This window comes from Xenopus laevis, chromosome 5S, assembly GCF_017654675.1.
Source record: "Xenopus laevis strain J_2021 chromosome 5S, Xenopus_laevis_v10.1, whole genome shotgun sequence".
Lineage (NCBI taxonomy): Eukaryota > Metazoa > Chordata > Amphibia > Anura > Pipidae > Xenopus > Xenopus laevis.
Window position 1 is genome coordinate 50,205,204 of NC_054380.1, and position 24,199 is coordinate 50,229,402.

A 24,199-nucleotide genomic window follows, 5' to 3' on the forward strand; every position below is an offset into this window, starting at 1 on the left:
TTTCCAGAAAAGGTGGCAACCCTAGTGACAAGTAGGGACTTACCCTTGCTTTTTATTGTAAATATGCAATACAAGTCCCTGCTTGTCACCGCCATGAATGCCAGTGTATCCTTTTTTCACTCCCAGCACTATATGCCATGCACCCCTACTTTTGAAAGGTCTCTGGTTTAAAAGTGTGCATGTGCAGAGGACTTTTAGCTCAGTGGATAGGGTTGCCACCTGGCTGGTAAATAGTATGGCTAAAGGGGACCTGTTGCCAAAAAATATTATCACCAACCAAAGGCGTGGGCTAGTAGAGCACGCACTCTGGGGGTAATAGTTTAACACCGTAGATTAATCCCTCAATAGTCACCAGGGTAGGACTAGGCCCGCCAGCCCAGACATGCTCCCTAATGTTACCTCCGTGACCCGGCTGTCGCTGCCCCAACCTCTTTCCCTGGCCTGTTCGCTGCAGTGAAGAATAGGTAAGCGTAACGGGGCTAATGTAGGGTTTTGGCTTGAATGGGGAGGCCTTAGGGGGGTTCAGCTGGGGGGGGGCAGAGGGTGCTTTGCAGCTGGGTGACCCGAGAGGTGGTGTGGGGGCCCCTGAGGCATCAGGCCCGGTGGGCCCCCCAGTTCGACGCTGATAGTCACCCATGACAATAATTTGCACCAGAACCTTTTACTGGCCATTGTAAAGCAAAGAAGTTGCACATGAAATTCTCAGACGCAGCCGAAGCAGGAAACATGACTAGGGCAGCTCAGGCATGACCAGATGCACTTGGATCCTAGTTGATGCCTCTATTCTTCCTTGCATTTTGTTCCCCTCTCACACTTTCTATTCACTTTTATTGGCCATAATTTCCCCTGCAACTGCACCCCAACTGTTTGCTCAAGAGGCAGTTTCAGTCATGCTGAGCTGGGACGGCGCGATCCTTCCATAGGTTGGAGTCATGTTTTCATTTGTAATTGGCCCATGGAAGGATTGTGCCATCCTCAGCCCAGCGTGACTGAAAAAACATTTTGCGTGCAGCAGCTCTTCATTGATATGTTCCAATAATTTCTATAGGAATGTTTCAGTATCGGTTTAAGCCTACCCCAGTTGCGGTAATAGACTAGTGTTGCCACCTTCTCTGAAAAAAATATTGGCTTTGCTATATTTTTATCTTCCCTATTGTTTAAGATGAGGATAAAGCATTATTTTTACTGGCTACACTATTAAAATACTGGTGAGGTGGCAAGAGGTCAATTTCTAAGTTCTAAGCAGGCAGGCTTGACTTCATTGTACATAAGCATGACCCCTCCAACATCACTGAACACTGTGTATGCACACTGGTTCTTCCATTTGTAGGGTTGTCATCTTTACTGGAAGAGATTATTGGTCTGTCTATATTTCTTCCCTATTAATAACACGGGCAAGCCATTAAAGGGCACATGTTGCCAAAAAATATCCCCAACCAAAAGTGGGGGTTAATCAGTGTTGGACTGGCCCACCGGGATACTAGGAAAACTCCCCATGGGCCCAGGTGTCAGTGGGCCTCTTGCTTCTAACCATTTAGCATATTTTATGGTCATTACCTATTTCATTATGGGAATGCTTTATAATGGAAGAATATATTAAGTAGATGTAAAAGACTAGGATAATAAAGAAGTTGAGTGAGGAGAGGAGGAATAATAGTTTGGAAAGTGAGTCCATGGTCTTAGGTGGGCCCACAGTCTAAGGATTTCTGGTGGGCCCCTGGCATCCCAGTCCGACACTGCCTTTTAAAGCTTGGTAAGCAGACACAGCAGGCAGACTTTCATGTGGGGGCCACAAAGGGGGGGGGGGGGTCGCGGGCCACATGGAGAGCCCTGTTCTACATCATTTCTGAATTTTACTGCTTCCCTTCCTGTCAAATAGCTCATAAAAGATGAAAAATAAAATCAACTCAGACAGGATTTTTACTGATTCTGTAATGTAAAATAGGCAATATCTCTGAAATAAGTTCCTACAAAGTCCTCTCATTCAGTTTTTCACCTACTTTTCTAAAATTATTCTAAAGGACTTTCCTTCTTTCCCTTAAATTTGTCACTGTTACCAATTTGTACCACAATCATTGGGTCTTCCCCAGCCCCTCCCTCTACTAGAGCAGCTGTTCCCTCAGGGTGCACCTTTGTAAATAATATTATAAATAATTTTTTGACGCTTTGCATTTCACACGCATTTTAAATGAACCCCTTATAACTTTGAACAAAATGTCAAGTGGAGATCAAAAGTGTTTTAATTAGCCCTGAGGCACAAAAGAATACTCAAGTGGCAATCATACTAATAAAAACGTGACACATTAGCTATTCAGTAGAACAAGACATTTATTATGAAATGTGCAGCACAGGTGTAAAATGTACTTATTTATATAAAATACAAGCTTATGCTATTATACAGCCCTCTTGCAAAGAATGATTTTTACTGCAAGAGAATCCATTTAAATTCTGTCATCAATTTCAATTAACTCTGATTTGAAAGAAAACACATCAGCAAGCATATGTTTTGGAATCTCTGACCCTCTCACTTTTAATGCATAACAAGCATTCTCAACTTTTGACAGACTCTGTTTTAAAACATGGATCTTTCTTGAAATTTCATATGGCCCAGTGTTGCCAATGTATGCGAATCCATCAAAGACCTGGCGCAGGAAACAACTTAGCTCAAAGGGTGTGTCAATGTCTCCGTTTCCAACACTACTTATACAATAACGCATTAATTCTCCAGTAAGGTCAGCTACCCCAAGTAGGTAATCCACAGGTGTAACTTGGATTCTTAATGCAGTTATTTTTGAATGGTCGTTCTCAGTTGAACATGATAAATTACTGCAAAATGACTCTCTTGTTATCTGTAAAAAGAAAAATAAAATATGAGAAAAAAAGATATTTATATGTCCATGGGTTTTTATATAATACTTTTATATCATACAGTCTGATAAACATATGAAAAAAATATTGTGCAGATTATTGTGCCTGATTAGTTGGATTTTGTTAACAGTTTAAATACAAACACATTAGCTCGGCTTATTTGCTGTGCACTGAAAAAAAAACCCGCTAATGCACCAGTTCAGTTGCAGACACACTGAGCAGATTTTGGTGCAGAAACATATGAGTATCTATTTTGACACTGAAATCCACTCCATGAGTCTGGAGCCCAGGCCGTCAAAGTGGCTCCAGTGCAGTTTCTTAGGCTTATAATTAACTAATTTAAATATTGCTGCATTCTTATTTATATTACTATGCTCAATATTGTTTAATGTTAATGAATCACAAATTGTAGGTGTACAATTTATAATCCTAAAAAATACATCTGCTAATGCTGAATTTTATATTTCGTAAAATCTCTAGAAGTGCTTACATTTTCAAATCAAATACAAGGGGTTTTAAATGGCCAATAATCAGAAAATGTAAATTTTTAAACATTTTTAAAATTCAAATCGAATTTGGACTATTCCCTAGTCGAAGTACACAAAAAATTGCTCAAATTCGAATTTTTTTAATTTTAAAATTCACCTCGACCTTTGATAAATCTGCCTCAATTGACATTACTAAGAAAGCATGATATTTTTTTTTATTTAAAAAAATATCTCTTTAGCGCCTGTATCAGACCAATTCACAAAATATCTTGCCACCAGGGCTGTATTTAGCATATAGGCAATTAAGGGCCCATACCCAAAAAATAAATTTTCTGTGCTGCCCAGGGGTGAGCATCAGGCGGCAGCAGCCCCTCCTCTACCGCCCGGTGCTTAAAAAAATCAGCATCAGAGTGGGTGAAAAGGGGGGCCCTATCGCTAGTGCTATGAGCAAAATAGCTCTCTCTGCTTGATGATGATGTTTTTTTCCTAAGAAGCAACTTTAAAGGGGTTGTTCACCTTCAATGTACAAATCTTATGAAACCACTAACAATGCTCTCAATGTGTTAGAAAAACCATTTTCCATAACAAAAAGTAAAAATGCCATTGTAAAAGCTAATTTTTATACCTATTAAAGGACCAGCAACGTCAAAAATTATTACAAAATAATTCTTTCTAATACAACGAAAAAAAAAACACCAACACAAATTAAAATTTAAAATAGCAAAGCCTTTATTAAGAAATAACTTACAGAAACTCCACTTCCTGTCCTCTTCAGAAACGGCGAAAGGGCGACCATCCATCTGCAGCGCTCGATTTCTCCTCCTGAATATACACTGACAGCGTGTCCACTGCCCGATCGCCTTCTCCAGCTCTTCTTCTTCCAGCAGCAGTAGGAAGGCGATGTCTCCCGCTCCTCCGCTCCAGGAATGCAGCCCTGACTGCCGACTCCGTGCCTGTCAAGGCAGCTGAAACAAAGCAGCCAGAAAAGAATGCGTCCAAGGAAGAACGCTTCCAGGCTGCTGGTAAAACAACAATCCCATAGGATTCCTTTTCTCCAAGAGTAACAATCCCTACTTGCTCCCAGTCTCTCGTGGCGCCACTGCCTGTCACTCGCCGCCTTCCCGGGACATTACGTTTGCTGGAGACATTCTGCTGCCTGCTGCCTTTCCTTCTACAACTTTGCTCGCTCTCCTGTCCCAAACTGTCGGCATCCGCTAATAGGTGGACTGAGCTTGGCTGCGCGGAGGAGGGCAGGAGCCTTGAAAGGCTGTTGCGGGGGAGGACGAGCCGCAAACCTGTGGATAGCAGTGTGCAGGGGGGAAGTGATGGCCACGGCTGCCTCTAACCCCTACCTCCCCAGCAACAGCATCGGTATCCATCGTGCACTCAGACTCAGGGGGAGGAATGCAGCCTGGAAGCGTTCTTCCTTGGACACATTCTTTTCTGGCTGCTTTGTTTCAGCTGCCTTGACAGTGACGAAGTGGGCACGGAGTCGGCAGTCAGGGCTGCATTCCTTGAGCGGAGGAGCGGGAGACATCGCCTTCCTACTGCTGCTGGAAGAAGAAGAGCTGGAGAAGGCGATCGGGCAGTGGACATGCTGTCAGTGTATAGTCAGGAGAAGAAATCGAGCGCTGCAGATGGATGGTCGCCCTTTCGCTGTTTCTGAAGAAGACAGGAAGTGGCGTTTCTGTAAGTTATTTCTTAATAAAGGCTTTGCTATTTTAAATTTTAATTTGTGTTGGTGGTTTTTTTTCGTTGTATTAGAACTAATTTTTTTGTAAAAATTTTTGACGTTACTGGTCCTTTAACTCAGTTCTTCTCCTGTCTCTCTGACCAGTTTTCTGAAGTGATGGGAGTGGCCTATTTTGAACCTGACACACCAAGAACTTCCTATATGATGACATCATCATGCCCAGGCTTTGCCCTTACTTGTTTCCTAATTGGATGTTGATACTGCCCTCCTTCTAGTAATTAATTGGTTGCTTGTGAACTGTAACCAGTCACATAATTTGAATGGTCATTGGTTGATTACTCAATTGTAATGGCAGAGGTTAACAGACGCAGCATATAAACAAACCTGCCTTGCAACAAACAATCACACAGCCATGCAGACAAATACTGCAGAAAAGGAAGAAGCAACATTGTTCTCCCAATTCTGGCACTCTCCTTCTGCCTAGACTAAAACTGAATGGAGAGCCAAAGGGGGTGCAACCTTTTCTGGGAATAAATACTGGCTTTTCTATATTTTTATCTTTTAATACCTTTGGCATTAAGCATAATTGTACAAAATTGCAACAAAACCAGCACTGACTTACTTAGAAACATATGTAACTTACACATCTAGCAGGGACAGTAGGGTTGAGACCTCACCCTTTTAAAACCAAACACATATGAAATCCACAGGCTGCATGGCTAATTATCAACTCATTTAGATGCTGCAGACTGAACTGATTTCTGTGCAGTCATGTATCATGCATCTAAATGAATTGCTAATTAGCCATGCAGGCTGTGGATTTCATATGTGTTTGGTTTTAAAAGGGTGAGGTGGCAACCCTAAGTGACAGGCAGAGCAGTGTTGAGGGCAGGTAGGTTTTTTTAACATTTTGTGCGCTCTCCCGGGGGGGGGGTTAATTACCTAGGAAAATGATACCTTTTTTAATTGTTTAAGTGTTCCACTTCTGGAACAAGATTTAGAGCTCTAAATACCAAAAAATTAAAAAGTTATATTTTTCATGATATAGGGATCTATACCAGAAAAATATTTTACTTTATGCACAAAAATTCAACTCATTTGGAAAGCCTCAAGCTCATACAAATAGTCCTGGAAGTCACGTCAGCTGCTGAATAATGATTTTTTTTATGAGGTAAAAACACAAAATAATACATGGACCCCCCCCTCCCCAAAAGGGGGTGTCGTCTCCCATAGTATCCATTATAATCCAATAATTAAATTTTTTCTGTGTAATAATAAAACAGTCGCTTGTACTTGATCCCAACTAAGATATAATTAATCCTTATTGGAAGCAAAACCAGCCTATTGGCTTTATTTCATGTTTATATGATTTTCTAGTAGACTTAAGGTATGAAGATCCAAATTATGGAAAGATCCATTATCCGTAAAACTCCAGGTCCCAAGCACCTCGATCCCCCCCATCTGCACAGTTGAAGTCTCTGCAGCACACAGCCCACACTCCCCCTCCCTCTCACAAACTTGTAACAGTTTCTCTTCAGTACCTGAATGCTGCTCAAATTCCCCAGCACAGCCCAGCACAGGAAGCAGTGGCAGATTGACAGCAGACATAGCCAATAGGAGTTAAGTTAGCTGCCAGTACAATGTGTGATGTCATATAAGGAAGAGGAAGTGAACACTGTAGTGTTTTTGGGGGTCAGTGACCCCCTCCCAGCACAGGGTCTGTGTGGAACTGAAGGGTTAGTACAGGGACACTTCTGAGGTGAATATCTCTTGAACTGTACTTTTTCTGTTAACTATTTCTATGGAAAAGTTTGTTCTATACATGTGAACTGTTAGATTTGTCAATTTGTTACAAAGGTGAACAACCCCTTTAAAGGGATTGTCATGATTTTTTATGGTGTAGTTTTTCTTTCTAAACTACACTTTTTTTTAGTTGTAATATTGGTGTGTAGGCAGCCATCTCAGGTCATTTTGCCTGATCATTTGGTTTCAGAAAGAGTCAGCACTTCAGGATGGAACGGCTTTCACGTAGGCTATTGTTTCTCCTACTCAATGTAACTGAAGGAGTTACAGTGGGACATGGATTTTTACTACCGAGTGTTGTTCTTATATCTACCCAGGAGCTGTTATCTGGTTACCTTCCTATTGTTCTGCTGATGGGCTGTAGAGGGAGGGGGGAAGGAAGGGGTGATATCACTCCATCTTACAGTGTAGCAGTAAAGAGTGACTGAAAGTTATTAGCGCACAAGTCAAATGACTGGGGGCACCTGGGAAATTGACAATATGTCTAGCCCCATGTCAGATTTCAAAATTAAATATATACAAATCAGTTTCCTCTAATTAAAAACGGACTTCAGTGCAGAAGTCTGCTGGAGCAGCACTAATAACAGATGCATTTTGAAAAAACATGTATCCCATGACAGTTAAATGGTCTGTGTGCATGATGACGCCTTTAAAGAAAAGAAAACAATCCATACAGTCAAACATGGGGTTTCTAGCAGGACAATAAACTGAAAATGGTTCAAAACACTGCTGGACTGTCCTGAATTGCCAGACCTAACTCCAATTGACAAAATTGCAAAGATATCCAAGAACCTTAAGCTGGCCATAGACGCAACGATCCGATCGTACGAATCGTGGATTCGTACGATTTTCGGACCGTGTGTGGGGAGTCCCGACATTTTTCGTCCGGCGGAGATCGGTCATTTGGTCGACCGGACAGGTTAGAAAATTTCTGTCGCCTGCAGATAATATCTCTGCATGTATTGTCGATCGTACGATTTTCAGTGGGAGACTGTCACCAGCTATGTCAGACATAACTATCGTACGATTGCTGTCAGGTGCAGAACATTGGCTGATCTGTTCTTTTACTACTTTATTTGATTGGAATGGTAAGACTTTGATCTGAATGGTTAGTGGTGGTTCGGGAGATGGGAAAGTCCGATCGTATGTTGATTCTTACGATCGGATTGTTGCGTCTATGGCCAGCTTTAAATCTAGAAGAGCTTGCGTTCTTTGAAAAAATAGTGGTCCAAACTGGCAGTAGAGAGAGAGAGAGAGAGATTTAGAAACCTATTTATTGCTATAGAAAGCTCTTGCTTTCTGTTATTCTTTTCAGTGATTGTGACATCACATATTAGGTCTCATAAAAGGAAAATTTTGCAAATTTTTTCAAATCTGAAAGCATATGATTTAATGGAATTAAAACATTGTACTATCTTAATAAGGGACAGGAAAATCTAGTTTTGTCAATTTCAAATAGTTTGCAGTAGTTTATTTTACAGTAATTTACTAGTTATTTGACTTTTTTTTAACACAATATACATCATTGTGTGCAATTCAACATGAGGCTTTCTTCTATACTCTTTTAAACAAACATTAAACTCCATATCCATACTAAATACCAGGGAAGAAGCATGACTATGTTTTCATACCTCATTTTATGCTAGAGAGTACTTTATTTGCTTTAGTAGACACCAATTTGCAAGGAGGAAATATTGTAGAGCAGACATTTAAAATAAAGGCATTCTTCCACCAGGCAAGTAAAATCAAATAGAAAAAGTTTATGTCCAAAATACAGCCTTATGCATTTCGTGTTACAAAAACTTAGTCATAGGCTAACTATACAGAGCTCTACACACAACATACTTTGCTCTGTAGAATTGTGTGTAGAGTTCTGTATAGCTAGCCTATGACTAAGTGTTTGTGGCATTTACTTGCCTGGTGGAAGAAAGCCTTTATTTTGAGTGCCTGCTCTACAATATTTCCTGGTTGACCTGCTCCCCTTACCGAAGGCTCAGGGCAGTGCACATGGCCTCTTCTTTTATGTGGGGAGTTATTAATTTTTGGGTCCCTTATTCATTCATCTTTAACTAATTTGCAATGTCTAGTGTTGCAAAGACTGTCACCCACAATAGCTTTCATTATTTTTAACATACGGAGCAGCCAAAACACAATTCAATTTAGTATAAAATTGTCATTGTCCAAGTACTCTTGCACTATTTCCCATTACTCGAGTTTACTTAGGGTTGTGATTATGTCACCAATAAACAAATTAAAAAGTATAGCACTAAATATAGACCCGGAGGTACCCACTAACAAAATTGGTCCAATTAGAAAATGTTCACCACAACATAAAGAAAAAAGTAGAATATTAACAATACTTACTGTAGGCATGTTTTCCAAGCCTTCAAATATCAACTGCTTGTTAATTTCATTGATGGTAACAAGTGTTCTGGACTCAATGAAATGTTTGAAAGTGATAGCTTCAACATACTCTTGAAGACCTATGTAAAAAGTAGCAAACTTGTTTAATGATTAACAAACACAAATTCAAAGAGCCTACAATATACAGGGTATTGGGGGCTTTTTTGGGGTACATGCCACCACCTCAACCACCCACACCCACCTTTTCAATGGCACAACTGAAGCAGGGGTTGGGGCCCCTCACCACTACTGCATGAAGCATAATAGTGCTGTCTACACTAGAAGAGCTAATTTTACAGTTAAAAAAAAAGAAGAAGTTACCAAGTGGAACTTTTTGCCATCCCTAGTAATCTGCTGCATACCGCTGCTTCAGACATGGCAGAATTGGAATAGATGTCGGTAGAATTTACTTCTATTCAATTACAAGAGTATTAATGAGGTTGAGCAGATTTTGCACAATAACCTTTGGCTTACAGTTAGCATTGCAATGCAGTTGGGTTAAGGACAGGGCTCTGTGCAGGACAGTCAAGTTCTTCCACTCCCTTTTCAGCAAACCCATTCTGTACAGACTTTGCTTTGTGCATGGGGCATTATTGTGCTAAAACTGGAAAAATACTTTCCCAAACTGTTGCTTTCAATGGAACCAGGGACTCTAGCCCAAACCATAGCAGAAAGACCCAGACCATTATTCCTCCTCCACCCAACTGCATTCAGGTAGTGCTCTTTCGATCTCAAACGTTACCCTTCAGTTATCTGGTGAAAGGCTACACGATCATTTCAAAAGACACTTCCCTGCTCTTGGGTCCAATGGTAGTGCCTGTTTTTTTTTTTTTGTTTTTTTTTTAAACTGTTTTATTGATGTACCCAATGAAGAAACAAATATTAGACAATTGACAGGTTATTACTATGTTATGCAGAGAGATCTGCCTTACCAATATTGCAGCATTCTGACCAATGCCTACTAACACTTGCGCATGAAGTTAGGTTTGTTTGCCTCTGATCACCCATAAAAACCTCCCCACTCCCTGATTATTGTGCTGACAATGCTTCTATAGCCAGCAAGGATAACAGCAAATAGTGTTCCAGATGAAGGCATGTTACTTTAAATGAAGTGTTCCAGATGCTTATGGCCATGTATTTTATTTAGTCATGTAACATAGCATAATTATCTTATAAATGTGTTCTCTCACAGGTAACCATCCTCTTGGTGTTAATCCCAGTCAGAGAGAAAATCGCCTCAGGAGGCAGTGCCCCGTTGGGGAAGTAAAAATGCCTCTTCCGGTAAATTTACAGGCTGAATTCATTTGGGTCTTCTGGCATAGAGAACAAAATTGTGCAATTGACAGCATTGTGGACCCACGAGCACCCGATGAGGTTAAGTGTGGGAGGAAGGTGAGATGGGGGGGGCGGGAGCAGTAGGGTGGCAGAGGGGCCAGGTGCCCTTGGTCCCAGTCCCCTACTTCAAGGGTCACACCCAAATCTTTTCCCATTGTAGCATGTATTTATGTTTTGGAGAATTTGTAGCAGGTATAAAGGTTTGATAGCAATGTCTTTTAAAACAATGCATCTTTTGTCAGGTTCTCAAAAGGAGATAATGCCCCAAGGTGCTATAAATGCGAAATGTATCTTGACTAAATAAATGTAGGTAGAGTTGGACTGGGGATGTGTGGGCCCACCGAGGCTTCCAGGTCAGGGGCCTGCACCCCCAGGGCCCCCCTCTGAACCTCAAATAATTGCTATTTATTAAAGAAAAAAGTCTGCAAATAGTCACCGGAAAAACTTGGCAAGTAAAAGCTGGCAAAGTTTAATAGAAGTCAAAAAGTCTATGGGAATAGTCTCTCAACTTTATTCCCAGTTCATATTCCAGTTCATTAAAACATGTTCATTAAGTTCATTAATGAATGAAATAAAGTTTGTGGTTTAGCATACAATCGACTCACTGACGCTTTATTCAACAGTAAATAGTAAACAGTGGATGTGAGGGCATCCATTCACAGAAGAAGAAACAAGGTTCAATCTAAGGGCAATGGCAGATGATGAGCTTTGTAGCCCACTGTAAATCTATGCTACTGTGGGTGACATATCTCCCAAGAATGCCTTCCCCTTGATAAAGCTTAAGGACCAGTAACATCAAAAAAAAATGTTCAAAAATTCGTTAGAGCACAACAAAAAATGAACACAGAGACAAATGAAACTTTTAAATAGCAAAGACTTTATTAAGAAATAACTTACAGAAAATCCACTTCCTGTCCTCTTCAGAAACGGCGAAAAGGCGACCATCCACACTGCAGCAATCGATTTCTTCTCCCTGGATATTCACTGACATCCTCCTCTCGTTGTGTCCAACAGCAGCTGGTTTGTTCCTGTGCTGGCGGCGATGAACTGACAGCAGCGAGTCCTCTCGCTTCCCTTCCACTGGCCTGGCCGTCTACAGTCTCCCAACGGCACACTTGTTCCTGCACTTTCACTGTGCATCGGCTTCCCTGCTCCGCTCTCCTCACCTCCCTCTCCGTCTCCCCTCCTCCCCAAGCTGCTGCCTTATCAATGGGCTGCTATAGACATCACGCGTTACTGTGAATATAAAATGTCTGGACTAGCCGGCAGTGCAGCATGCATGTGTATATTTTCAGCAGCAGTAGAGCCGATCCTGCCCAGACCCTAGGGAAGCAACTTCATGTACAATCAGCGCGCCAAGCCGCGTACTTCCATTCCGACCTGGATCGAGTCTGGTTACTAGCTGCCCTTCTCTTCCTCCTCCCTCACTCACACCAGCGAGCGCCACGATCGGCTTTTGGGAAGGAAAGCTCAGGAGGCAGCGGCCGCGCTGTGGGAAATGCTGCCCCGGATTCCAATTCCAGCGCCGGGGAAGTGAAGGCAGAGCACGAGCAGAGATCCCAGACGCAAAATCTGTCCCCTTCCCAGAGAGGAAGGGAAGCCGATGCACAGTGAAAGTGCAGGAACAAGTGTGCCGTTGGGAGACTGTAGACGGCCAGGCCAGTGGAAGGGAAGCGAGAGGACTCGCTGCTGTCAGTTCATCGCCGCCAGCACAGGAACAAACCAGCTGCTGTTGGACACAACGAGAGGAGGATGTCAGTGAATATCCAGGGAGAAGAAATCGATTGCTGCAGTGTGGATGGTCGCCTTTTCGCCGTTTCTGAAGAGGACAGGAAGTGGATTTTCTGTAAGTTATTTCTTAATAAAGTCTTTGCTATTTAAAAGTTTCATTTGTCTCTGTGTTCATTTTTTGTTGTGCTCTAACGAATTTTTGAACATTTTTTTTTGATGTTACTGGTCCTTTAGAATCACTGTTGTTGTTTTTTTTTTTACAGTGAGGCTGTAAAGTTGTGGAAATCTGTTCCTGAGTTGTACTGGCAAATACATCAGATAGTTTTAAAGTGATACTGACACAAAAAAATGTAATTCCTCATAGAGGAACATGGGGGTAAGAAAGGTAACGTAAAAGCATCAGGCAAATACTTTTATTGCAAAATTATAAATAGCATTCAAAGATAATGTTATGATAGATGTAAAAAAATTAAATTTCTGGTGTCAGTATCTTTTCAAGAAAGGGTTGCATGTCAGTGTAGAAAGTTAAAAAAAAACAGTGTAACCGAAATTAATTCTTAGCACAAAGTTAATCCAGGGACTGGTTTGATTGTACTTTTGGAGTCAGGGAGGATTTCTTCCCCTCAGAAGCAAACTGAGAGGCTTCAAATGGGGTTTATTTGCCTTCTTGCAGATCAACTAGCCGTTAGGCTGGTTGACTTGGAAAAAAGGTTGAAACTGATGGACAAATCTTTTTTTTAACTTCATCTACTACATCGTTATATAAAAGTTATTTGCAACTGTAATTGACACCCATTGCTTAGCTCTTTTCTCTGGGTCTGACTTTTAAAACAATAGTCAGCCTTTTTCAAAGCTTTCTCTCATCTTACTCATCATGCTTCCTTCTCCAGGATTGTTAACAATAAACTTGTGTTCAGAATTCATTACTAGCACAATTGATTTTAATCAGGCTTTCATATGAATTTTTCTATGCATATAATTAACTAATAATGCATTTTTATTTGATTATTATGAGTAACTTATTGCACATGAATTGTTATAAAAAATTGTAATTAATGTGGTACATACAATTAATTAATAAGACTCTTGTTTAAATAAAATTTAATGAATTGAAATATATCTACAGAGTGCGAATTGAGATTATTTTTGCTGAAAAACATTTATAATTGTTTTGTACAGACTTTGGCTAGGGACATAAAATTGCAAATGCAAATTAAAGAACATGAGAGGGATCCCTTTAAACCCTGAAGCTCTGCTATTAAATCAGGTTGAAGAAACTGACCCTACAATAGCCATACAGACTCTCCTCAATTTCCTTTTCATACAAGCACAAAGATTCATTGCTATGAGAAGGAAATCAGTTCACCCCCCCCCCCAAAAAAAGCCAATGGATACTAATGGTCAATGATGCTGTCCCTCTATACCAATTGTTATTGGCCAAAAATGTTTTAAAAAAAATATGGTCACCCTGGATTTCAGAGCACCTTCCTGCCCTAGACTTTCATTTAGCAGATTCTCAAGGAACCCAAAATCCCCTTCCCCCCTAACTACCCCCCCCCAAGTTAGTCAGGAAAAAGAAAGTGAAAAATTATTCAATACAATATTGATGGGTATTAAGTTTGTTTATTTGTATGATAGTTAACATCCCGGTTCTCTGAAGACTTCAATTCCATGTAAAGGCTTACTATTCAAACTGAATCTAAGGAAAACTTTTGACATGTGCCTTGAACTTGATATTCTATGTCAATATTGCTTAACAGATAACTGAACGGATGATGTTAAAACTGATGTACTCAAGTTGATGATGTATGTTTAAAAAACAATGAAAAAAAGAACATGAGAGGGACATAACTAAGAGCATGCACTGAATGGAAATGATAAATTAAAAAAAAAAAAACTTTGCCTGATTGGGGAATTTTTTGGCAAAGACGATTTTTTTGGCAAAGACTGTGTAACTCTTCTGTTTGGGGAATACCTGTACCATCATATACTGTATTTTCCCATTCAAAATGTGTTGTTTTATATCTTACCTGGTGTAAATGCCCGGTGATACTGATACATATCTTCTCCCACCAACTCCTCTGCAATTTCTCTTATTTTTTGACGAACGGTAAGTAATTTAGTCTCTGCTTCAGACAATACATCTTCTTTATTATGATCACTGTAAAATAAATTGCTGTCACAAAAAATCCACAAATTTATTGAAAGTACATTTAAGTATTTTTTTTTTTTGCCACACTTTGGTCCCCAGTGAGTTTTATTGTGGTGAGCTTTAATCTCATATTTTTATAAATCTGCCCATTAAAGGTAGGGATGCACTGAATCCACTATTTTGGATTTGGCCAAACCCCTGAATCCTTTGTGAAAGATTCAGCCGAATACCGAACCCAATCCAAACCCTAATTTGCATATGCAAATTAACGCTGAGAAGGGGAAAACATTTTTTACTTCCTTGTTTTGTGACAAAAAGTCACGCAATTTCCCTCCCTGCCCCTAATTTGCATATGCAAATTAGGATTCGGCCGAATCCTGCTGAAAAAGGCTGAATCCTGCCCGAATCCCGAACCCTGAATCCTGGATTCGGTGCATCCCTAATTAAAGGACATGTAAACCACCCCCCCATGAAAATATACTCCTCTAATTTACTCAGCCCCCTCCCTCAGGAATTTGCTTTGAATGTTGGCTCATGAGCATGCTAAATTCTTCTCAGCTCAGATTACTAAACACACCCTCCAGTCTAACAGCCAATGAAGAGATAGCACTGCTGAAACCCATAGAAACTCTGTTCTAGCTGTCTGATTCTATTTTTTTCTCCTAACCACCTCTCCTAAATTCAGTGCTCGACCCCAGCAGAACTTTTTATTAAAGTATGTTGTGCCTGTGTAAACCTGCATTCTGCATTGCATGAACTTTACAGCATACATGTTTGCAGATGTCAATGTTACTGATGATGTGTCAGAGGTAAAATGGCTGTCAGTGAAAGCTGCTATTTGTTTTAGGAAAATGTGATGGCCGCTGGCCTGGTATATGCAGTGCAAATGATGTGCCTTGGGTGGGGAACATATGCCCAATGAGTGAATGGGATTTCATGTACTGTATATGTGGGATTATACGTGTGAGTGAATAGTATTACATGTATGTGTGGGATTATACATATGAGTGAGTGGGATTACATGTATATGTGGGATTATACATGTGAATGGGATTATACGTGTATGAGTGAGTGGGATTACATGCAGACAACTGGAAAATGAGGTTCAATGTTGATAAATGCAAGGTTATGCACTTTGGCAAAAATAATATAAATGCAAGTTATACACTAAATGGCAGTGTGTTGGGAGTTTCCTTAAATGAGAAGGATCTAGGGGTCTTTGTAGATAACACGTTGTCTAATTCTGGGCAGTGTCATTCTGTGGCTACTAAAGCAAATAAAGTTCTGTCTTGCATAAAAAAGGGCATTAACTCAAGGGATTAAAACATAATCATGCCTCTTTATAGGTTCCTGGTAAGGCCACATCTGGAGTATGCAGTGCAGTTTTGGACTTCAGTCCTTAAGAGGGATATAAATGAGCTGGAGAGAGTGCAGAGACGTGCAACTAAATTGGTTAGAGGGATGGAAGACTTAAGTTATGAGGGTAGACTGTCAAGGATGGGGTTGTTTTCTCTGGAAAAAAGGCTATAATGTCTATAATGTCCTCTGAAGTATATCAGAGGACATTATAGACAAATAGCAGGGGACCTTTTTACCCATAAAGTGGATCACCCTACCAGAGGCCACCCCTTTATTGGACAGTCAGGACAGTCAGGTTGTGGAATGCACTGCCGGGTGATGTTGTGATGGCTGATTCAGTTAATGCCTTTAAGAATGGCTTGGATGATTTTTTGGACAGACATAATATCAAAGGCTATTGTGATACTAAGCTCTATAGTTAGTATAGGTATGGGTATATAGAATTTAATTAAAAGAAGGGAGGGGTGTGTGTATGGATGCTGGGTTTTCATTTGGAGGGGTTGAACTTGATGGACTCTGTCTTTTTTCAACCCAATTAAACTATGTAACTATGTATAAATGAGTGAGTGGGATTACATGTGCGAGTGGGATTACGTGTATAAATGAGTGAATGGGATTCACGGCCAAGGCCATCAAGGCAGCCAAACGTACATATAGTCATAGGATACATAGCCAATTTCAAGACAGCGGGAACACCAGGCGCATGTGGCAAGGCGTTCAGGCTATCACCAACTACAGGATGACAACACCAGTCTGTGATGATGATGCCTCCCTTCCAGATATGCTTAATAAATTTTAAGCCCGGTTCAACGAAATGAACAACACAAAGGTGTCGAAGACCATACCCCCACACAACGACCAGGTGCTACGTCTAACCAAGTCTGATGTGTGGAACACTCTCCGCAGGGTCAACCCAGGTAAGGCTTCTGGACCAGACAATATCCCTGGAAGAGTGCTCAGAGAATGTGCAGACCAGCTGGCAGATGTTCTCACCAGCATCTTCAACATCTCCCTGAGCACCGCTGTTGTTCCGAGCTACTTCAATAATATGTGCCCAACCTAAAGACATGGTAAGTGTTTACATGTCCTTTAATGTTTCTTTCGCCTGCTAAATTTTCTCTTGCAGATTACCTACTATCTGAGCCATTTAAAGCTTCTATATTCCTCTATTTCAGTGGAGTTATAAATTCTCTATACTGATATACCCATGCACCAGACCCTAACCCACAAAACCTTAATTTGCACCCAACCCTAGTCCGCACATTTTTGCCATTGTAGGACCCACAACCAACCTATACCAGTGTCTGCCTAATCCTTAAACTACTTCTGTGTGCACCTCTGGTACCAAAACAGGAAATCTTCAGGAGCATAGAAGAGGTGTACTTTCCCAGTCTAACCTGCACCCAACTCGAAACAAAGGGTTTCAGGTTCAACCTGTACATTATTAGTTCTCTCCCTCCAGGCGGAGTAACAGGCTGGTTTTACACTCAGGGGTCCATTTACTAACAATCAAATTATAATTTTTTCCACAAATCATGAAAAATACATGGTTTTCCTATATTTCTAAAAGACTCAAAAAATTTGAGATTTATTAAGTGAAAAAAAAACCTTTAATGCCAAACAGTGTAAGATTTGACCAGTGTTGCACTTTCATCCTTAACGACCTGACTATTGGGGCTAGATTCAGTTCTGTAAACCTTAGTGGGTCCCTGTGTATTACTATGCCAAATACTTAAAGGAAGATACCCACTGTAGTTGAGGGTGCGGATTTCTGATTTCACCAGTGTCAATGGGAAATATAACTGATTTTGCCCAGTTGAATCCAAGGCCAGAGTAGTCCCCAAAGTTTGTAATTTCCCTCAATAATTCTGTGAGAGCCTCCCTGGGATTGGCCAGATACACTAACATATCATCCGCATAAAGCAAGATTTTCTCCTCAAGCGTATAAGAGGGGCAACATTGGGCACCCTTGCCTGGTGGGAAGATTTGTGTTACAAATTGGTTCCCCTTATCCTCCATATCGTTCCAGCAGAGCCCACAAATAGGTCCAACAGTGCTGAACACTTTTTCAGTGTCCAGTGAGACTACTACTCTCTCCTCTATAACACCATATGTAGTCCAGATGTTGTTATAGAGCAGGGATCTCAAGACCAAAAAAGGACGGCACTCCGGTAAGAAAAAGGCAGGTTTATTGCGAAATCCTGCAGGTGTTCATTGCCTTACGCGTTTCAGGAACAAAATCCCATAATCATAGGCATCATGTTCCCGAAACGTGTAAGGCAATGAACACCTGCAGGATTCCGCAATAAACCTGCCTTTTTTTACGGCAGTGCCGTCCTTTTTTGGTCTTGAGATTACGTGTGGCAGTGGGGAAGCTGCGGACAGAACACTCTGAGGATTATATGGGAGCAGCTACGGGGTTGTGAGTTTGGAGCGGTCCCCTTTGTGTGTTGGTGATTATGTCTCCTGATATTCATGTCTGTGGCCTTGTTTGGCATAAAGCCGGTCTGATCTAGGTGTATTAGGTGTTCTATCACTCCTGTTAGCCTTGTAGCAAGAATTTTGGCTAGCACCTTAACGTCAGTGTTTAGTAAAGAGATCGGTCTGTATGACTCGCATTTCTCTGGGGGTTTCCCTGCTTTGGGGATTAGGATGATATTGGCTGCTTCGAGATTTCTGGTATCTTGGCCCCGTGAAGTATAGAATTTGAAGAGGGAACAAAGCCTAGGTGCCACTATATCTTTGTGGGCTTTATACCATTCTATGGGAAGTCTATCTGGACCATCATTATTGGCTTCTACTCTTCTACTCATAGTTTAGGGAGTGGAATATCATTCAAGTACTGAATGAGGGATTTAGGAGGGTGTTGATCTTTAAAACTAGAGATTAGTATAAAAAGTCAACAAATTGGGAAATAATCTGCTCCTGATCCCTAATTTCTTGGCCCCCTGTAGTAGTCAATCTTGGAATGGCTGTCAACTGTGTTGGTGGTCTGGAGAGAATCGCTAAGAATCTGCCACATTTGTGGCCTTTATCATACCATAAAGCTACCCTGCTGAGTTCTCATTGGGAGTATTTATGAACATAGGCTAGATTAAAGTCCCTTTGGGCTAATTCGAGGTCCATTCTTTGATGCTCAGCTGGGTCACCTACATATTCTTTTTCGGCTACACTCAGCTTATCACGAAAGGATTTTTGCCTGGCTGGTCAAATATGTGCGATTTGCCCCCCTTCGGTTATGCGCATTTTGGCTGGGAAGAGCATGTTTTAGCTGAGCCCAAGGTCCCGGGGACATCTTTTGACCCCGTTGAAGTGCTGCTGAATAATCTGGATACAAGGACACAGGGGTCCCTTAGAAGTAAGTCTCGCTTTTTTTTTTTTTGCTGTGTCCCTGTCACAGTAGTTCAGGAGCTTGATTAGGAATGGTCTTGGGGGGGCTCCAGCTGAAAGAGTTTGTGTTTGGACCCTGTGTGCTCTCTCAGCTATGCATTGTTGTGAGAATATATCTGCACCCAGCATGTCCTTAAGCCACTGCTCTGCAAAAAGTTTGGCATTTTGCCCCTCACTTTTTTCAGGGAGTTCTACCACTCTGATATTAGATCGCTTCTGCCTGTTCTACATATGTTCCATGCGATCCCATTGATTATGTAGTTGCGTAATCTCATGTGGTTGTGGAGTAATTCGGTCATCAAGGGCACTCATGCTCCTCTAGGGCTCCAGTCCTTCCTCTTATGACTTGGACATCTTGTTTAGGTAGTGATATTTCCCCCTTTACCGCCTCAATTTTGCCAGTCAGTGTTGCTGTCATTGTAGTTTGGCAGGTGGTGATAGCATTAAGTACATCCTGCATAGTTGGAGCAGGGGCAACCTGTGCTTTGGGAGCAGTTTCTGCCTGGCTGTGTTGTTCGGCAGGGGGAGAGGAGCTGTGGGCACCATCTTGGGTAGCACTGCGCACATACTGCTCAAGTCCACATCTCTGATGACCTCACCTGGACCAACCAACACTGCCTCCATTACCAAAAAGGCTCAGAAGCGTCTTCACTTCCTAAGACGTCTGAAACGGGCCAGCCTTCCGCCTTCCACCCTCACAGTGTTCTACAGGGGCACAATAGAGAGCGTCCTGACGAGCTGCATCTCCATCTGGTACAGTAGTGCCAGCTCTGCTGACCGGAAAAGTCTAGAGCAGACTGTCAGAGCAGCTGGCAACATCATTGGAGTAGCTCTTCCATCACTGCAGGACCTCTTCCATCACTGCAGGACATCTTCCACAAGCGCTGTGTAAGAAAGGCCTCCTGCATTGCACTGGACTCTACACACCCCTCACATGGACTGTTCACGCTGCAGACGCTTTCGCAGTATTAAAGCCCGAACAACCAGGCTGCGTGAAAGCTTTTTTCCACAAGCGATCAGACTCCTCAACTCGCTGCCTGCCTTGCAATAGATTCCAGACACACCTGAACTGTGAACTTATCTTTGTGAACCGTTAATTTATTTGCACAATTCTAAAGGTTTACACATGTATATATCCAATTTCTGCCAATATATTGCACATTTCATGTTTACATATTTATTGTGTATTTTTAAGTGCCTTTTTGTGATATGTACTAGCTGGAGCCACGTCGTCTCGTCTCACTGTATATTTGTATACTGCTGAGATGACAATAAGTTGACTTGTGGCAGCCCCTGCTCCAACGATGCAGGATGTACTTATTCTTCACCATTTCCGGTTTCTGCAGGTGCCTGGGTATACGTGACATTGTTTGGATAAAGTAAGTCGGATTTTTAGAATCAGTTATGGGCTGTACAGGATTTTGTTTTGCTGAGCTCCCTTTTCGCGCTGCTTACTGGCTCGTCATGTGGCTCCGCGTCCCCTTATTGGACCATTTTAAAAAAAAAAAAAATTTAAACTCAGGTAGTTTATTGAAAAGTTGTCACATCAGAAAAACAAACATATTACTGTTCAGCGTGTTGATTGATTACAGAAATATCAGATTATTTAGTACAAGGGTGTTGAACTGTACGTCAAGTATCAATACTTACATAGAGAGCAACATGAGTCGTAGTTATACAAATATATCAAAAAAGAAACAAGGAGTGTAGTATATCGCAAACTTGGTAATAACATACTTTCCTGGTCTTTATTGCCCAACTATCAGGATTTTTAATAATTTAAAGGAACAGTAACACGACATAATGAAAGTGTTTTAAAGGGAAGGCAATATAATCTAATGTTGCCGTGCACTGGTAAAACTGGTGTTTACTTCAGAAACACAACTATAGTTTATACAAACAAGCTATGGGGGCAGCCATTCAAGCACAGGATACACAGTAGATAACAGGTAGGTTATAAAGAATCCCATTGTATACTACAGATTTTATCCGTTATCTGCTGTGTATCCTGTGCCTTTTCTCCTTTTCCAGCTTTGAGTGGCTGCTCCCATGGCTACACAGCAGCTTCCTTATATATTTCATTGTGTTTCTGAAACAAACACAGCAGTTTTACCAGTGCAGCACAACAGTATGTTATATATAGGACACTTTTTTTGGAGTTACTATTCCTTTAAGAGGTTTTTGGATTTTCTACAAAAAAAAACCTTGTTCTGTGTTTTTTTTTGTTTGTACTTTTTTTAATCAGAACTTTTGATGAATTCAATGATAATCTTTGTTTTAGAGTTTGTGAGTTTAGTCATGGTTTCAACAACCTCCAAATCTACTAAAATCCAACCTTTAATAAATAGGCTTATCAGTGTCATGCTATACCTAGGAACAGTATGATAAAACCTCCACCTTAATTAAAATTGTCAATTGTTTTAAAATAAATGTAATTACAGCTAAAAATCAACATTTATTTGTCTAATTCTGAACTATAGTTGTAGCAAAGTTGCCGTATTAAAAATGTTGCCATGGTTATCTATTATAAAGCTTGAAAGCATTATGTTAATCATAATCCACTTCAACTTTTTTGAATGCACAGCTGGTTCTAACTTAAAGGAACAGTAACACCAGAAAATGAAAGTGTTTTAATTAAATGACAATTTAATGTACTGTTGCCCTGTGTGTTTGCTTCAAAAAGACTACTATAGGTTATACAAACAAGCTGCTGTGTAGCCAGGATACACAGTAGATAACAAATACATTCTGAAGAATTCCATTGTATACAACAGAGCCTGTTATCTGCTATGCATCCTGTGCCTTTTCTCATTTTTCAGCTTTAAATTGCTGTGGCTACACAGCAGCTTGTTTATATAAACTACAGTAGAGTTTCTGTAGAAAATCAAAAGGGAGCACTCCCCCTCTTTCACCTGCACGTGTAATTCAGCAAACCTGTGTGCTTGCACGCAGCATGCCCCCGGTCCAGGCCAATATCACATGAAAACAAAACAGGAGTTGCGGAGCATATCGGCAGCTGAATCATAAAATATTCATTTATTGGAAATGATTAAAAGCATAAATATCATAGCAGTGACTTGTACCCCTACGCCTGACGCGTTTTGTGGCGTCTCGCCACTTCCTCAGAAGCATAAGGTATGCCAACCCCCACACCAGTTAAAATATCACGACAAAAAGCCTCACAAACCACGCCCATAAAAACATTAACCCCGATCAGGATTTATACATAAATAGATTAATACCAAAACACACTGGGGCACATTTATCAACACTGGGCAAATTTGCCCATGGGCAGTTACCTATAGCAACCAATCAGTGATTAGCTTTTTAAAGCCAGCTGCAAGTAGAACAATGAATGCAGCAATTTGATTGGTTGCCATGGGTTACTGCCCATGGGCAAATTTGCCCAGTGTTGATAAATGACCCCCATTGTGCATTACATAAACCCGTTTAAACTTGCAAAAAAGTTTTCTATACAGTAGTGGAGTATTACAAATTGCTACTATATATAAGTTTAGTATACAATGTTTGTTATTAGTTACATAATACTTGCAAAATTTCTATATTACAATGTAGCAGATTTAGGCTGTCAGGCATATTCTTTTAGGGGTTACTTTTACACTAATAGAGTGCAATATATTACATATATGTAAGATAACACTTACACAGTGGGATCCCAAATACAAAATATATACTATAAAACATATATGCACACTAAAGAAATGTACTAGTTACAAAAACAAGCGAGTTCCCACTCTCTGTTAAGCCCACCATAATTTTCAGTAGTTTTCAACTGGTAGATCCAGAAAGCCTTGAGACGACACAGCTTTTGATCTAAATCGCCCTTCCTCATATCATTTTGGGGTCTATCTATAATTTGAAAACTTACACAGGATGCACCCTGATGTTTGTCTATCAAATGCTTAGCTATAGCTGATTTAGTATCCAAACGTTCCACAGCTGACATATGTTCTGATACCCGAGTGCTGGCTGTCCTGATGGTCTTCCCTACATATTGGGATCCACAAATGCAGGTTGCCATATATATGACCCCTTTTGATGCACAATTAAAATATTGCTTTATTTTGAAGCTGGCCCCAGTTACGGTGCTGTGAAACGTTTTGGATACTTGCATGAGCAAACATGTTTTGCAACTGCTGCGTCCACATCTGTAGGAGCCTTTGTACTTCAGCCAAGCACTCTCCTCACTCTGCGTTTTGGTGTTATATAAACTTTTGGAGATGTGTGCTGCTATATACAAAGGAAGGTGTACTTCCCAAAATCTTACCTAAAATTGGATCTTGAAGGAGGACGCCCCAATGTTTTCTAATACTACCTTGAATTTGATAGACATCACGGTTGTATGTTGTGCAAAAGCGAACACTGATTTGTCCCTGGGTCTTAACTATTTTAGGTCTAGTTTATCTCTCAGACTTATACTTCTGTTCTAACAGTTTAGTACGGTCAGCTCTAACTGCCCTCTCATAGGCTGTTCTTATATCTTCAACCTTGTATCCTCTTTCAACAAACCAATCCCACAACAACATAGCTTGTTCGTTAAAGGCATCCCAAGAGGAACATATACGGCGTAACCGTAAAAATTGTCCTACTGGGATACCCCTCAAACACAAAACTGGATGGAAACTCTGTGCATGTAGCAATGTGTTGCGGGTAATGGGTTTTCGGAAGAGGGTGGTGGTAATCCTATCCCCTTGTGTCTGGAAAATTATTTCCAGAAACGGGATATCTGAGACATGCGTCTCATAGGTGAATTGTAGGCACTTGACCGTATGATTGCAGTAATCGATGAAGGATGACAGAGAAGCTTCATCCCCTTCCCATACTCCTATACAGTCATCGATATACCTATAAAAGCGTATAATCTGATGTTTATAGGGGTTCTGATCCCCAAAAATGAAGGTTCTCTCCCACCAACCCATAACCAAATTGGCATAGGTTGGTGCGAAAGATGCCCCC

General features: G+C 40.9%; 1 protein-coding gene across 1 annotated transcript in view; it reads right to left on the bottom strand.

Moving 5' to 3' along the window:
• Nucleotides 1-2,310: 2,310 nt before the first annotated feature.
• tsnax.S (translin-associated factor X S homeolog) overlaps nucleotides 2,311-24,199 on the bottom strand; it is a 44,933-nt gene continuing 23,044 nt past the window's right edge. Inside the window, 3 exon segments of the mRNA NM_001086293.2 lie at nucleotides 2,311-2,849; nucleotides 9,217-9,335; nucleotides 14,352-14,482. Coding sequence (NP_001079762.1) covers nucleotides 2,442-2,849; nucleotides 9,217-9,335; nucleotides 14,352-14,482 — 658 coding nt within the window. The 3' untranslated portion in view covers nucleotides 2,311-2,441.